The sequence below is a fragment of the Thamnophis sirtalis genome, unplaced genomic scaffold (genome assembly GCF_051295495.1).
Source record: "Thamnophis sirtalis isolate CommonGarterSnake01/CBP01778 unplaced genomic scaffold, rThaSir2_p1.2 scaffold_13, whole genome shotgun sequence".
Taxonomy (NCBI): Eukaryota; Metazoa; Chordata; class Lepidosauria; order Squamata; family Natricidae; genus Thamnophis; species Thamnophis sirtalis.
Window position 1 is genome coordinate 45,698,897 of NW_028261393.1, and position 16,485 is coordinate 45,715,381.

Below are 16,485 nucleotides of genomic sequence, written 5' to 3' on the forward strand. Positions count from 1 at the left end.
ACATTATAAGTATTACTGGATGTATACTTGTAAAATAAAGGCTGGCCGGAATTCGATTTCAGATTTTCAAACCATTCTATAAACACTTAATTTTATTTAACCAAACACAAGGTTATGGGCAAAATATGACTTTGGACCAGTTTTGTAATTCACACTGGGGGTAACACATCTATCCAGTTTGCTGGCAGTGGTCCTGAAATTGTTTGCCAGTGCTGCCTTCTGGCAAACTTGCCACAAGATCCGAGAGCCACTGCTACCACATGAAGCTCCTAGCAATGTGGAAGTTCTTAGATAAGTGCTAAGTATAAGCTCTGAAATAAGCCCACTGATTCCCCCCTGCCCCTACTTTCGGATCTCTCTTTTCTCCAGGACTTTTACAAAAGCAGTCCCGGCTGTCAAGAAGGTATTTGACAAGAAAAAAAACTGAATATCAATTGTCTGCAGTTAAGTACATTTATTTAAACAGATTTAGATTTATTTTACAATAATGCATCAGTGCATTTTATTAAAAGAGGAAGCAGTTTACACAAAAGGCATTCAAAATGATAGAAAATTAATCACCGCTATTGACATTTTTTTTAAAAAGACATGCACAATTAATTCAATGTGGGCTTGTTCCTGCAAAGACATTTGGAGAGGAAGACCAAAGATAGGTGCACCAGTTTTTACTCTGCGGTATGCTGAGAAGAGTGAGCAGAGACAAGATCATAAAATGCCAACACGGGGGGAAGAATCTTCCTATTTAAGATTCATCCTCCTTTACATTATGCACGAATGGGAGGGATTTTTTTAAAAAGTTTTTCACAAGTAATTTACGGCAGTTTGAGATTAAAAATTGGTTTTCAACGACTTCATGCTTCTCTAACTTTTAGGGTTTTTTTTGAACTAGGCGCAATAGGTCCACCACGCTCAAAGAGAAGAGGGCAGTCACTAAATCTTGCAGAGAGTGTGATTCTTTGGAGGCGCTAAAACAGTATTTACACACACCATCTGGAAATGAAGCCAGAGGACATTCCAAACTAGGCGAGAATGACGAACCCAAGACACAAAAAAAATTACAAATAGCAGCAATGTTACAGCAACGTTGATAGTTACACATTTACCAGTCACTCGAGTTGAAAAGCAGAAGCGCTTTCACTCGCCCCGACGAAAAAGGGCTGCCAAGGAAGCTTCGAAGGGAATAAAAGCCACAGCCTGTCATGAATTTTAAGAAAGGCACTGCAGGAAAAAAGCCGTTTTAGTAAAAAGAGCTGATGGCGTCGCTGGGCTGGGTCTGTGAGAAAGAACTCGGTTGACTTCAGCAGTCCCCACTCACTTCTCCCCCACACACACACACCAAAGGTCTACGGGGCCTTCAGCTCCCCCAACCTGCTCCCCCAAGTAAAGTGCAAAGCATGGGGATGCAAATACTTTAGATACCTCCCGTTGGTCCATTGCCCTCCTCGCTCTCTCTCCCTTCAGGAAGTCCTGCTTGTTTATGGAGAAAAACATCCTTTGGGTCTTGAAGGAGTATACCTTACAAGGTGATAAGGCAAAAAAGACTCTTGAGTGTCCTGGGAGGATGAAGAGAGTGAAAGTCCGCAATTGGATGACATACATTCCTGTGCGCACGTGTGCTTTCATGGGGTGGATCACCACGGGCGGCTATTTCTTCACGCAGCTTGGCCAGGAGAGGCCCCCGCAGGCAGCCGACACAATGATGTAAATGATGACCTATGGGGGGAGGAAAGCGTTTAGCGACTTCCGTCCTCTGCGTATCACAGCAGGAAGAAAAGTTGATTAAAACAGATGAAGAACAGTTGGACAAACTGGGTATGTCTAGTTTAATGAAAAGAAGGACTAGGGGAGACATGATAGCAGTATTCCAATATCTCAGGGGCTGCCCCAAAGCAGAGGGAGTCAAGCTATTCTCCAAAGCACCTGAAAGCAGGACAAGAAGCAATGAGTGGAAACTAGTCAAGGAGAGAAGCAACTTAGAAGAAATTCCCTGACAGTTAGAACAACTAATTAGTAGAAGAACTTGCCTCCAGAAGTTGTGAATGCTCCAACACTAAGTTTTTAAGAAGAGAATGGATAACCATTTGTCTGAAGTGGTGTAGGGTTTCCTGCCTAAATGGGGTTGGACTAGAAGACCTCCAAGGTCCCTTCCAACTCTGTTATTCTGTGTTCTTTAGTCCATAAGACAACCTGTAGGCCAGTCACCTGAGTGTGCAACTGCACAGCAGCAGAACAGCTGCCTCACTATTTCTCTCGTTCAAATGGACGTCCTCCCATAAGGGGAATAGATCTCTTGTGGCCCATTAATTCATTTATAGACTCAGAACAAGGACAAAAGGACATAACGAGTCATTTCCTTTTATAGCCGGCAGAGTTCCTTCCCTTCGTATAGGGAAAAAAATACAACCCCAAACTTACAATGGATACGATGACAACTATGATGGTGAGCTTGAGGTTCTTCATGCACATTGCTCGAGCCAGGTTCCTACTGGTTGTTTTGAAAGTGACGGACTGGAAGGGGGAAAGCACAGGAGAGGATTTAACAGACCACACCCAACATTTCATCAGCCTGTTCGGAAGACAGTATCAGTTCCTCCCCACCAAAGGGATGCTATGTTCACTCTTGTTTTAATTCATATTTCCAATGTACCTTCTGGAATGCCTTTTCAATTTTTTAAGTCTCCTATGCAAATCCCATGCTTGACCTTCAAGATCACAGCAGAAGTAACCACACTGCCCTCTGCTGGAGGTTCTTGACTAGGCTTTGCTGACATTCAGAACACAGGTAGTCTTCACTTAACGACTCTAATTGGGACAACTCACTAACCCGCAGGGATATATTTAAGCAAAATATCACGTGGCTGCCTAACAGCAGCAGTCCTGGCAATCCTAGGCAGTTCTTAGGAAGCAACCTGGATCCAAGCCATTGCCAGAAGGCGGCCAAGGACGGTTCCCACTTCAACCCCTCTGCCCCATCTCTCTCCTTTTGGCCGCCCTGCCCGCCACCAGACCGGGTGCCGTGAGGCAAGAGGGGCAGTTGTAAACGCAGACAGAACTGAATGTTGTTCATGTGACTGCAGGGAAATGCAAACAGCTAGAACTTCAAGGACTGATCGTAAGTTCATTCAGCAACCATAACTTCTAACAGTTGCTGAATGAATGGATGTTAAGCGAGGAATACCCATACAGTAGAACCTCGGGGTCACAAATGCTTCTGACCACGACCAAATCGGGTGCTGACCAAAAAATCCGCTAAATGTTTCACTCTGGTCGCAAGCACATCCTCGGGTGACGATCAAACACAGGCGTGCCAATTTCCCCTTCCGCGCCAATTGTTTTTAATATGCACATGCGCAGTCAGCCTTGCTTCCGGTCACGACCAAATCAGGTTGCGACCTCAATCCTGGAATGGATTACGGAGGTTCCACTGTATTCCCAACGACTGGCTTTTTTAGGCAATGTTATTCCCTTTGCCTCTGCTAGACTGCTTGATTTTATTTATTTATTTATTATTTATTTATTTGTCTTGTATGCCGCCCACTCCCGGAGGACTCCGGGCGGCTTACAAAAGACAAGGGAAAGAGGGGAACAAGACAAAGACAACATATTAAAAACAAAACCAACATTCACAATTTCTATGGAGGTAGATGCTTCTCAGCTCCCCCCAGCCTGCTGGAACAGCCAGGACTTGGTGGCTTTGCAGAAGGCCGGGAGGGTAGTAAGGGTCCGGATCTCAACAGGGAGCTCGTTCCAGAGGGCCGGAGCTGCAACAGAGAAGGCTCTCCCCCGGGGAGTCGCCAGCCGACATTGGCTGGCAGATGGAATCCGGAGGAGACCTAACCTGTGCGATCTAATTGGTCTAATTTTTCTCTCTGCTAGGTCAAAAGATTGCCAAGCACCACACGTTAATTTTGCTCTGCAAAGGGAAATTATTGGCTGGGTAAATAGAACTCTAGTGAAAAAACATCTGGCTTTACTGTCACCAATGCCAACCTTAGAAGATACTTTCCAAAAACGTGCTCTACCTTCTAAAATGCAGCTAGTTCAAGAGGACTTGTCTTCTATTCATTTCCTTCCCGCACCAATCCTGCAGGCCTCCCCTTAAGACAGAGCCAATCCTAAAGAATTCACACACACACCCATCTTCAGAACTTACCGAATCCACAAGATTTTCCGTTTTGTCTATCAGCAGTTCCAGCTTTTCTCCTCTTTGAGCTACGAGATCTTGGATGAAAGGGAGAGCAATTATAAGAATTTCAATGGAAAGAGCAACTCTCCCACAGTATTTTCCTAAACCACAGAAATTTGAGTAAAATCGTCACACTGTCCTCTCTTTCCAACTCAGGTACTTGATTTAATTATATCTGGAGCAAGTTCTTTAATTAAGAGTTTGGGAGTCTGAGGCACCCCTTAGAAGCTCATTGAGGATATAGTAGATTGGGAAGCTAAGATACCCCTATATGAACTGAACCGAACAGCAAGAATCAGAGAAAAGTAACCCAAATTACTTTTGTTCCACCCAATCTTTTTTTCCTAAATAAGTTGAAATGCAGTCCACCCGCTTCCTGTCCCTTCCCACTCATGCCCTCCCACACAAAGCATCTTCTTCTTGTGCCATATCCGCCATCGGACATTGGCGATCATGTTGGCAATCCTATTTTTACCAACAGCTGCACGAAAAAGTGCTGCTGAATTTTGTCCAATCTAGTCCCTTAGATTTTGACGCCAGCATGTTCTTCTTCTGCCTGGACCTCCTTTGCCTTCAATCTTTCCTTGGAGGATTAAGTGAAGGATGCTGTATTTTTATGGATGTTGCATCACATGTCTGAGATATTATTTCGCTTTTTCATGGTTTTGATGATTCTTTCCCAGGCGGCTTATCACCTCCTCCTTTCTGATTTTGTCAACCCAGCTTATATGTTACAGCCACCTGTAAATCCACCTTTCAAATGCTTCTAGTCTCTTCAAATGGCTTTCTGTCATAGGCCAACTCTCTACTCCACAAAGCATCAGCCCTTGCCAAATACATCTACAGTGGTGTAAGGTAAAGGTAAAGGTTCCCCTCGCACATATGTACTAGTCGTTCCTGGCTCTAGGGAGGCGGTGCTCATCTCTATTTCAAAGCCGAAGAGCCAGCGCTGTCCGAAGACGTCTCCGTGGTCATGTGGCTGGCATGACTAAACGCCGAAGGCGCACGGAACGCTGTTACCTTCCCACCAAAGGTGGTTCCTATTTTTCTACTTGCATTTTTTACCTGCTTTCAAACTGCTAGATTAGCAGAAGCTGGGACTAGTAATGGGAGCTCACTCTGTTACGCAGTGCTAGGGATGCAAACTGCTGAACTGCCGACCTTCTGATTGACAGTGGTGTATAGGGGTTCAAGTACACCCGTACCTATATTACGGACCATGATGCCTTTGAGTTCATCCACCTGAGCCTGGGTCTCTACCACCTGGTCAGGACCTTTGGTCTCTGAGTGATATTTCTAAATGGAAGAAGAACAGAGGAAAACTCAATGCTTCAGAAAATCAAAGATGTGAATGAGCAGCAGAGATGAAATTGGGGGAGGGTATCTGTAAACCAAGTCTAGTTAAACATATAAACAAAAAAACCCTAACCTATAATGCACTCTTGTGATGCATTGGCACAACGAAGCATCCAAGAAATAAAATAATTTTTTTTGTTGTTGTTGCCTTAAGTGACAGTTGCACAGACTTCAGAGCCATATTTTAAGGAAGCCAAATTAAAGAATATGCAGAGACCTGGACCGCCATAGTTGCTAGATGAGCTAACTAGGTTTAGCAGCCTGGAAAAAGAGCATTTAAGGAAGGCAGGATAAAAGTCCTCAACAGCTACAAAGCTACCATGTAGAACAGGGGTGTCAAACTTGATCCCATCGCGGGCCATTATCAGGATTTTGTTTGCCCTTGGGGGAGCTTGGGGGCGTGGCCTGGTAGTTGCGGCTGACTGCATGGGTGGGGTTGGGGTGGGCCAGGGCCGGAGTGGCATGGGCCAATCCTTCGTTGTCTCCAGGACAGCCTTGCAGGTCAACTCTGGGCCTATCATGAACCGGATCTGCTTCTCTCCTTCATTAGTTTCCACCCATTGCTTCTTGTCCTACCCTCAGGTGCTTTGGAGAATAGTTTGACTCCCTCTTCTTTGTGGCAACCCCTGAGATATTGGAACACTGCCATCATGTCTCACCTAGTCCTTCTTTTCATTAAACTCGACATACCCAGTTCCTGCAACTATTCTTCATATGTTTAGCCTCCAATAGCAATAGCAATTAGACTTATATACCGCTTCATAGAGCTTTCAGCCCTCTCTAAGCGGTTTACAGAGTCAGCATATCGCCCCCAACAACAATCCGGGTCCTCATTTTACCCACCTCGGAAGGATGGAAGGCTGAGTCAACCCTGAGCCGGTGAGATATGAACAGCCGGACTGCAGTCAGCTGAAGTAGCCTGCAGTGCTGCATTTAACCACTGCGCCACCTCGGCTCTTATTCAGTCCCCTAATCCTCTTGGTTGCTCTTCTCTGCACTCTTTCTAGAGTCTCCACATCTTTTTTTACAATTTTTCAAGGAAAGCTACAAGGGTTAGAGTATTTAAAACAAGCACACCCATTTTCCTATGAGGGTTTTTTAAAAGAGGCAATAATGATGCAACCTCAAAAATGATCCTCGTTTTAAAAGAAAACTGACCCCCCGGTTTTAACTCAACCCAGCCTGTCATCAAAAGATTAGACGGTCAACGCCTGGCTCCAGAAGAGGCAGGGGGTGTGCAGTTCCGCTTCCCAAAAAGGAAGGACCTTCTGAATGACGGCACAGAAATCTCACCAGCTGCGCTGCCAAAACACTGGAAAACTCGCTGTTCATGGCGTAGGGCAAGGCGGTCTGTGCTCGAGACCCATAAGTGGTCTGAAACCTCTTCTTGATTTCGTTCAGGAAGGTGAAAGCCCGGGAACGCTCGAAGTTCTGAAGAGAGAGAATGAAACAGACATGGGTTAAACACTACACGAACAGCTTATTTCCCGCAGAGAGGTAAAGTAGGCAGTGAATGACTAGAAAGGACATAAATAGACCTAGGAACTGTATCTAAGCAGGAAGTAGCAGGGTCAGATAACGAAGACTGATAATTACTCTGCTGACAGCAAAGCCATCTTCAGTCCACCATTGTTGATTATACGGGGGAGGGCCTTCTCTGTGGCTGCTCCGGCCCTCTGGAACGATCTCCCCGTGGAGATTCGGACCCTCACCACCTTTCAGGCTTTCTGCAAAGCTATCAAGACCTGGCTGTTCCGGCAGGCCTGGGGCTGATGAGTTCCCAGCCCCACTTGAATTGTTGCGTCTGTGGTGTTGTTTTTAAGCTGTTTTTTGTCTTTGTTTTTGTCTTTGTTTGTTTTTGTATTTCCCCCCTCCCCACCTTGTTTGTTAGCCGCCCCGAGTCCCTCGGGAATAGGGCGGCATACAAGTGTAATAAACATACAACATTGTTTCTTGGAAGGAAATATGCTTATCAAAACAAAAGGATACAAAAGCCAAAAGCAAGCCTTTTTGGCACAGCCATAGCCCAAGGGTATACCTCTGTATTTGCCCGCTTCCAGCAACCCACCTTTAGAGCGTGCAAATTTTACCAATTTTGCAATTCCCCACTGCAGCTTTCTCAGTACTTACATCATCTGTGATGCAGAGGTATATAATCCGGTCCTGACAGATATAGTGGAACAGGTAACTGAGGGGAGAACAAAGACACCGAATACATTTGCGGAGTAGTGGTATAAGCATTCCAAGGTTATTTGCACATCAGTTGAAATGGGAATGCTAACCCTTTTCTTTCCTGCTCTCTTCCCCAGTCCAGCAGCCAAATGGCTCTTTTCATTTCATCCCGTTATTTACGTATTTATTTAGGGAACTAATATTGCCGCTATTCGCACATGGCCATCAAGGTGGCTTACAGAATATAAAACCTCATATAAAAACAATAAAACTAATAAAAGAAGGGTCACATTGTAATAAATTAATATAATAAAATCACCCTCCACCCCGGCAACAGCACCTCACGAGTCATTTAATGGGCTCCATCCTGCTCTGGGTTCCCCAGGCCCGCTGGCAAAACCAGGTCTTCAGCGCCTTCCAGAATAGTATTAGAGTGGAGGCCAGTTTAATCTCTGGGGGAATGAGGTTCCAGAGAGAGGGAGCCACCACCGAGAAGGCCCTTCTTTTGGATCCCACCATGTGTATCTCCCTAGGGGATGGTACCTGCAACATTCCCTGCCATCCCCTGTTATTGCTTTCCATTGATTTTTTGTTTTCCTTCCCTCCCCAGAATATACTCACTTTCCGTGCGAGTAGGTGAGCTTGTTGTTTTCCGACGGTATCTTGGCCAGGATCTGCTCTGTAACCTCCAGGAAATTCCCTCCGCACCATGCATGCTTGGCCAGAATGGTGGAGCCCCTGGCTACAACCGCAAATAGGATCGCCATAGCTGGAGGCTGGCTGCAAAGAACAAGAGACACAGAATGAAGGTGCTTCTCCACAGATCAAAGCAGGGCCACCGCAGCACAACACAGTCTGTGCCCCTATTCTGTATACAGCTGGAAAAAGGCAAAAACAACCCTATGCAGAAATTCTATGTGGGGAAAAAACAGTTTCCCCCTTTTCAAAATCCATGGAAAAGCAGAGTCCTGTTCAACCATAATCAACACAGGGGTAGGAATTCAGCCGGTTTGGACCGATTCCAGCGAACCGGATGTTTATTTTAATCTGGTTCATCAAACCATAGTTGCAAGGACTGACCCCACCCACTCTGGCCTTCCCCTCCCAGGAGTCTCCACGCGGCCCGTTTTGGATGCCAAGTAAGTGCAGTGTCTACGTGGAGGCTCAGAGAGAGTGAAAAACGGGCCTACCGGAATTCTGGAAAGGAGCCTGTTTCTGGCTTCCAGAACGCGGGGGAGGCCATTTTCACTCTCCCAGAGGCTCGAGGAAAGCCTCCAGAGGTTGGGGAGGGCAAAAATGCCCCTCCCATGATGGTGGAGACCAAGTAGGCCACAACCAGGAGCCGAGGTGGCGCAGTGGTTAGGGTGCAGTACTGCAGGCCACTTCAGCTGACTGTTATCTGCAGTTCAGAGGTTCAAATCTCACCAGCTCAAGGTTGACTCAGCCTTCCATCCTTCTGAGGTGGGTGAAATGAGGACCCAGACTGTGGGGTCAATATGCTGACTCAGTTTGCTAAAAATCTGTAAACCGCTTAGAGAGGGCTGAAAGCCCTATGAAGCGGTATATAAGTCCAATAAATAAATAATAAATAAATAAATAAACCACTATAGCCATGCCCACCCAGTAACTGGGTAGAGAACCGGTTGCTAAAATGTTTGAATCCCAAATTAAATATGCTTTTGTCCTTAGCAGGGACTTGTAAATTCCTGTCACCTAAAACATGTGCCCTCCCAAAAGATACAGGAAGCCCTTGACTTATTATCATTCATTTAATGACCATCAAAAGTTACAACAGCATGGAAAAAAGTAACCATCTCTCCCCCCCTTACAACTGTTACAGCATCCCTACGGTTAGGTACCGTATCAAAATTCAGATGCTTGGCAATCGGTTCATATTTATGATGGTTGCAATGTCCCAGGGTTGCGTGATCACCTTGAGCGACCTTCAGACCAGCCAAGTCAATGGGGAAGCCAGATTCTCCCGACAACTGCAGAGACTTGTTTAACTGTGGCAGGAAATGGGGCAAAACTCACTTAACTACCGATCTGCTTAGCAACAGAAACGTTGGGGCTCAATTGTGGGCGTAAATTGAGGACTACCGGCACACAGACCCAAATTAACAGGTCTTGCAGGATACATTGCATTGCCGGAATAAGTAGGAGAGGAAAGGAAGCAGATAATTAAACTGGCAGCTGCTTCCCCTGAAATGCAGGCCAGGGATCAAAGTGTAGGGCAATGTCCTAACAGCTGCTTTCCACTTGGTCTGTTTTGGTTACGTGCCATAGCAGTGGTAGCAACAGCAGCACTGAAAATCCGCATTCTCTGCAAGAGGTCAGATCCTTCCTTCAGGTAATCTAAGAGCAGACGCCATATTGCTTTAAAGGACAACTTTAGCCACTGGCCATTACAGGAGATTTACACAAGGCAAGATGCAAGATCACCTAGCCAGTGTTCCCAGAGTATTAATACAGAGTATTTCTTCATGTTACAGGAGGAATTCCCATTAAAACTGACTGCCACGTTCCTCAAGTGTTGGTTCTTTGATGTTGTGGCTGTGAGGACTACAAAACATCCGTCAGATTTGGACAACATAACTCGAGCAATAATAGTTATAGTTATCTTTGTCCTAAAAGGGCCAGCAGAATGTTAGGGCCTTGGGCCTGTTTAGCTGGACAGGGAAATATAAGAGATAATCAACAAAGCAGAGGTCCCCTACCCCTGGTCCTTGGACTGGCACAGCCCCGTTCACAGGATTCAGGCAGCCCACAAAACCATGCCCCCTCTGGTCGGTGGAAAAAGCTCTCTCCATGGAACCAGTCCCTGGTACCCAAAAGGCTGAGGGCCACTGCCATAGGGCAAATGCTCAGTTTTGGGAATAACAATATGTACAAATTCCCTAATAGGGACTGGGTGATTATCTCCCATCACTGTTTAAAGTCTTAGGACCATAAACGTGGAGTTATATTACCCAGGAAAATGGCTCTCCCAGGGTCTGTTTGCAGTCTATCATACCATGAAATGAATGCAGAGTTCCTAGGGGGCTTATCAGATCTAAAATCATGCAAGAAAAAATATATCTTAATCTCTCAATTCCACAGGGTAATTCAATTCAAGGTACAGCCACGCACGGGAGAGATATATTACTTCAGTTAAAGTCACAGAATGTAGATTTCCAGATCTTTGAAACTTTGATTAACCAGAGATTTACCCTCACTTCCTTAACATGTTATAATTAATTCAAACTCTTGTGTGGCCAAATCTTATTCTGCTACAGAACAAGGCATTACAACAGAAGAAATACAGGTGTGTGTGTGTGTGTGTGTGTAGCAGTGAAAGAGTTATACGGCACTATCAGCTTCCATTCCCCTTTCCAGTTCCTTCCTAAAAGATAACAGCATTACAACAGGCTCAGGAACCACAAGATCAGTTCTTACACATGTCGTCCAAATGCTTGGCTTTCTCAGGCTTCCCAATGTAATAGATCAGAGCCCTGTTTGCGCAACAATATCTCACATATTTGAAATTGTTGCCGTTGCCCTGTAAATGTTGAGCAAAGCTGTGTTCCATTTATCTTCTACTTTTTGGGGGCCTACATTTCTGGAAGGGAGTTAGAAGGCCATTGTTGTAGTCTTAGATCCCTGTTGCTCAAGGTGACTAAGCAAAAAAAGAAAAAAAAGGTTTTTCCTTACTTACTTTGACCAAACTTTTTTGATGCCTTCCCTACATTGCTAGTTTTATTCACTTTCATTTTATACCCAACTCGAGGGCCAAACTTTGTTCCAGATTGTCTCCTTATCTAAATAAGACACTATTCGCTCTGTGGAACAAAAGAAGCAATGTTGTTGTTCCTTGATTGTTGCAAACTTTCCTAAATAATTCCTAGCTGACTCTTTCAAAGGGGGGAAAAAAAACTTTCCCTGCGATCTCTCTGTCCCCAAAAATACAGTGAGGAATATGACCTCACTACCACCTTGTTTCCCCGAAAATAAAACAGGGTCTTATTTTCTTTTGACCCCGAAATACACTATATTGCCAAAAGTATTCGCTCCCAACTGAATCCGATTATTTGGATGGGTGAGCGAATACTTCTGGCAATATAGTGTAAGTGCTTGGCCCTATTTTCAGGGAGGTCTTATTATTTTTGAGGAGCAGGAGGCGGTGAGCGTGGTCACCTCATGGCTGCTGCTGTGTTGCAATATTTGAAGAGCCGAGGTGGCGCAGTGGTTAAATGCAGCACGGCAGGCTACTTCAGCTAACTGCAGTTCTGCAGTTCGGCTGTTCAAATCTCACCGGCTCAGGGTTGACTCAGCCTTCCATCCTTCCGAGGTGGGTAAAATGAGGACCCGGATTGTTGTTGGGGGCAATATGCTGACTCTGTAAACCGCTTAGAGAGGGCTGAAAGCCCTATGAAGCGGTATATAAGTCTAACTGCTATTGCTATTTTTGGGGAGGGCTTCTTTTAGCCCGTGTACTTAAAAGCCCAATTGGGCTTATTATCCGGGGACGTCTTATTTTCAGGGAAACAGGGTATTTTAATCAATCTATATCCGTCCCTCTTATCTCAGTGAAAAAAAAACTGCAAGAAATTGAAAATTCTGCTCTTCTTCCCTCAAGGGTATGCTTTTGATCCTACCCCCACCCCACACATATTCAATCACCTTTTCCATAAAGCTTGCAGTAGGATCGCTTAAAATCACATCCTTACTGAATAGATCTAGATAGCCTGGGGGGAAAAAAAACCTTCCTTCCCTCCCCCAGGTCAGGCTTGACTACAAGACTTCCTGTACAGACATCAGCTTTCTCCCGTTGTGCAAAATGCCACAACTGACCTCCTCCCAAAACCTGGAAGTCATCGGGAACATTGTAGGTAACTGCTTTAGGTCAACTGTCTTAAATATGCCATACTTCAGTTGTAGTTACTTTCTGATTAAAAGATAAAAGACTCGATGCATAATTTATTATTAAACTTATATGTCACCTGTACGCCACGACTCTGAAAGGAAGTGGAAAAGACAAATTAAATACAGTAGAAGAATGAAAGATAGTATGGACCATGGACTCCTTCCCCCAAAGGCCTGAGTGAAGAGCCAGGATTGCCACTGCTTTCTTCTGGGATCCAATTTGTTATTATTACATCCTTTATTCCACTTATAAGTAAATAAATCCACTGTGACTTTCCAGGCTGGCTTACAGGGGTGGGACATCCGAGTGGCCTCTCATCCCTTCCTAACCAGAAAGGATGCTGAATAACAAGGATCAAAACACTTTGGGGAGAAAGAGCTGGGACTGAGGGGTAAAGAGACCCCAATCACAATCCAGAGAGGTAGCTTGGTGTAGGAGTTCAGGTGCTGGCTGCAAAACCAGGAGAAACTCTCAGGCATGAAAGCCAGCTGGGGCAATTAGGTGCCAACTACTCTGTCTTAGCCCACCACATAAGGTTGTTAGGGAGAAAATGGGAGGCAGGAGTAGTAGGCATGCTTGCTGGCCTGAGTGATGGGAGAGAGATACATGATAAAGGAGAGAGGGGAAGAGGGAGGGAGAGATGGAGAGATCAGATAGATAAAGTAGACAGGGAGAGAGAGGAGAGATAGATGCAGATGATAAATAGTATAGGCAGATAAGTATGGACAGATGATAAATGATGATATGGATATCTAGAAATGGATACATTTTTAGATATACATATGAATATACAGATATATCTAGATAGGGATATATCTACATTTTTATCCCACTATATATCCCATATAGTGGGATAAAATTGCAATACCAACATCCCAACTCACTTCCTAGGTTCCTGGTAGTGGGGAAAACATGAAGATCAAACTGTATGGATGTTCGCCGCCTCGAGCAATTTAAAATTTTTATAAAAGTCACATAAATCAACAAACAACAACAACAGCGTGGTACTTGGCTGATACCTAGGAGGCTGGCAGCAACCCTTATCAACCATCAGCAAAAGTCAATGGTATTTGTGATATATTTTTGAATGTTCAGTTGATGGAGTTTCATGTTAGTGAATAAAGTATATAATAATAGATAATAATAGAAAAATAATAGAGTAATAATAATAGAAAGATATAATGATAATTATAATAATAACAACAATAACAATAATAAAAGAAAGGACTGAAAATTTCACACTTGGTGTACATGGATGATTTAAAGCTGTTTGGTAAAACAAAAGTTGAACTGAATTTATTAATTGAAAGCACAAAAGAATTTAGCCAAGACATTGGTATGCAGTTTGGAATTGACAAATGTGCAACAATGGCAACCAAAGTAGGCAAGGTCATAGAAGATGATGGAATAGAATTTGAGAATGAAGAAATGATAAAGGCAGTAAAACCAGAAGAAGGCTACAAGTATTTTAGAGGCCTTTGACTTAATGCATAATAAAGTCAAGGAATTAACTTCAGCCAAGTACATTCGACGAATTCACAAGATATTAAAGTCCAAATTGAATGGAGGAAACATCATAAAAGCCATAAATACCTGGGCTATACCTGTGATTCGATACTCTGCAGGAATAATTGACTGGACCCAGATGGAGTTGGACAATTTGGACAGAAAAACAAGGAAGCTTATGACAATGAATCATGCTTTGCACCCTAAAAGTGATGTTGACCGATTATATCTACCAAGAGCAGAGGGTGGTCGAGGACTCCTACAAGTAAGACTGTGGAAGAAGAAAAACACAGCTTGAATGATTACATTCAGAAAGGTGAAGAACCAATGATTAAGGAAGTAAATAAAGGAGGCCTTTTAAAGACAACTAAGTCAAAAGCTGAAAATAAGAAAGAAGTAATTGAGAAGCGTGCTGAAAATTGGAAAAACAAAGTTATGCATAGCCAATACTTGAAAAGTATTGAAGGCAAAGCTGACCAAAAGCTAACTTGGAACTGGTTAAGATCAGGAGCACTGAAAAAAGAAACAGAAGGCTTTATTTTGGCAGCTCAAGAACAAGCCTTAGCCACAAACTATATGGAGGCAAAAATTCAACATGATTACCACCAACAGCAAATGTCGCCTCTGTAATGAAAGATGAGACAGTCGACCACTTGATCAGCGGCTGCAGCAAAATTTCACAAACTGACTACCTACAACGCCACGACCGAATTGCTAAGATCATTGACTGGAAATTGTGCCAAAGGTTTGGATTTGAGTACAGCAAAAACCACTGGGAACATCAGGTTGAGAAGGTTTTAGAGAATGAGAAAGTCAAGATCTTGTGGGACTTCAGAATTCAGACTGACAGGCACTTGGCCCACAACACACCTGACATAACAATAGTTGAAAAGAAAAAAGTATGGTTCATTGACATTGCAATACCTGGAGATGCAGGAATTGAAGATAAACAGCAAGAAAAAATCACAAAGTACTGGGACTTGCAAATTGAAGTGGAGCGACTGTGGAAAAAGAAATCGTGTGTTGTCGCAATTGTAATTGGAGTCCTTGAAGCAATACCTAAAGGGCTGCCTCGCTATTTGGAAATTTTAAATTTATCAGACTTGAACATTCTGATTCTACAAAAAAAATCCTACTTGGAACAGATTATATCTTCCGACATTACCTTAACTGTTCCTAGGTCCTTGGTTAGGACTCGAGCTGTTGAGCTACCAACCAGCCCCAAAGGCTGTGAATCTCACCAAAGATTAATCACATAATAATAATAATATATCACTGTTCCTGGAGGTGCCAGAGTCAAAGAAAAAGAACTAGAAAAAATCATGAAATATCGCGACCTGGCCATCGAAACTACAGTTATGGATGAAGCATGTAACAGTGATACCCATTGTCATCAGGGCACTTGGCGCCATGTCCAAGAATTTTACAAGATACATCCACAAATTGCAGCTTCCTGCAATAACACCAGCGGAACTGCAAAAAAACTGCGCTACTCAGAACATCTTATATTTTAAGAAGGTACTTGGTTGATACTTAGGACGCTGGCAGCAAACCGTATCAACTATTAGCACCAGTCACTGGTATTTGTAATACATGTTCAGTTGGCTGAGTTTCATGTTTAATAATAATAATCCAAAGGCTGTGAATCTCACCAAAGATTAACCACACAATAATAGTAATAATAATAGGAAGAAACCCAGGTCGGCCCTCCGGCCCTTGTGCCAAGCCAGCCTGAGTGCCATTGGAGGCTGAAAGGACGGAGGAGAGACCCCTCAAGGGCGGGGGGAGGATCTGGGTTCAAGCCCCTCGTCGGACACAGGAATTAAACGGGGTGGGCGTCCTACTTCGCAGGGAGGTTGTTAGGGGGGCAAAGTGTGCTCTTGGGGGGGTTCGCCTCCCCAGCGTTGCCATGGCGACAGGGCGTCGACCTGCCGACCGTTGCTGCCTCCTCCGGGGGGCGGCAGGAGGGCTTGAAAGCGGCCCAGCGGAGCGGAGACCCCAGGCGAGACCCCCACCGTCCGTTTCCCCCGGCTCCGGCCAGGCGCAGACGCGGAAGGCAGCGCCCCATCCTTACCTCGCTGGGCGCCCACCGGGAGCCCGTTTCGTTTCGCTCCCCTTCCTCGGCTTTCCGTCGCGTCTCTCGCCGAAGAAAACCAAGGCCACGTGAGCTTCCGCCGCAAAGCTGCCAAGGCTTCTGGGAAACCGAGTCCGGCCGCAAGAGACGGAGGGCCGAAGGCAGGAGCCGCGATGCTTGCTGGGAAGCAAAGTTCTTTCGCGCGGAGGGATGCGTGTGAAAGGCGGAAGTAGCCACCGATTGGACGATGGGGAGGAAGTAAGGAAACTCGCGGCCGGGAGGCGTTTT

General features: G+C 44.7%; 1 protein-coding gene across 1 annotated transcript; it reads right to left on the reverse strand.

Moving 5' to 3' along the window:
• Nucleotides 1-434: 434 nt before the first annotated feature.
• VAMP7 (vesicle associated membrane protein 7) lies at nt 435-16,339 on the reverse strand. Its single transcript, XM_087727530.1, has 8 exons — nt 16,198-16,339; nt 8,336-8,494; nt 7,673-7,730; nt 6,836-6,973; nt 5,392-5,482; nt 4,154-4,221; nt 2,416-2,508; nt 435-1,713 (listed from the first exon to the last, which is right to left on the reverse strand). The coding sequence occupies exons 2-8, from the start codon at nt 8,479-8,481 to the stop codon at nt 1,645-1,647; spliced, it is 663 nt and encodes a 220-aa protein (XP_087583656.1). The 5' UTR covers nt 8,482-8,494; nt 16,198-16,339; the 3' UTR covers nt 435-1,644.
• Between the last annotated feature and the right edge of the window lie 146 nt (nt 16,340-16,485).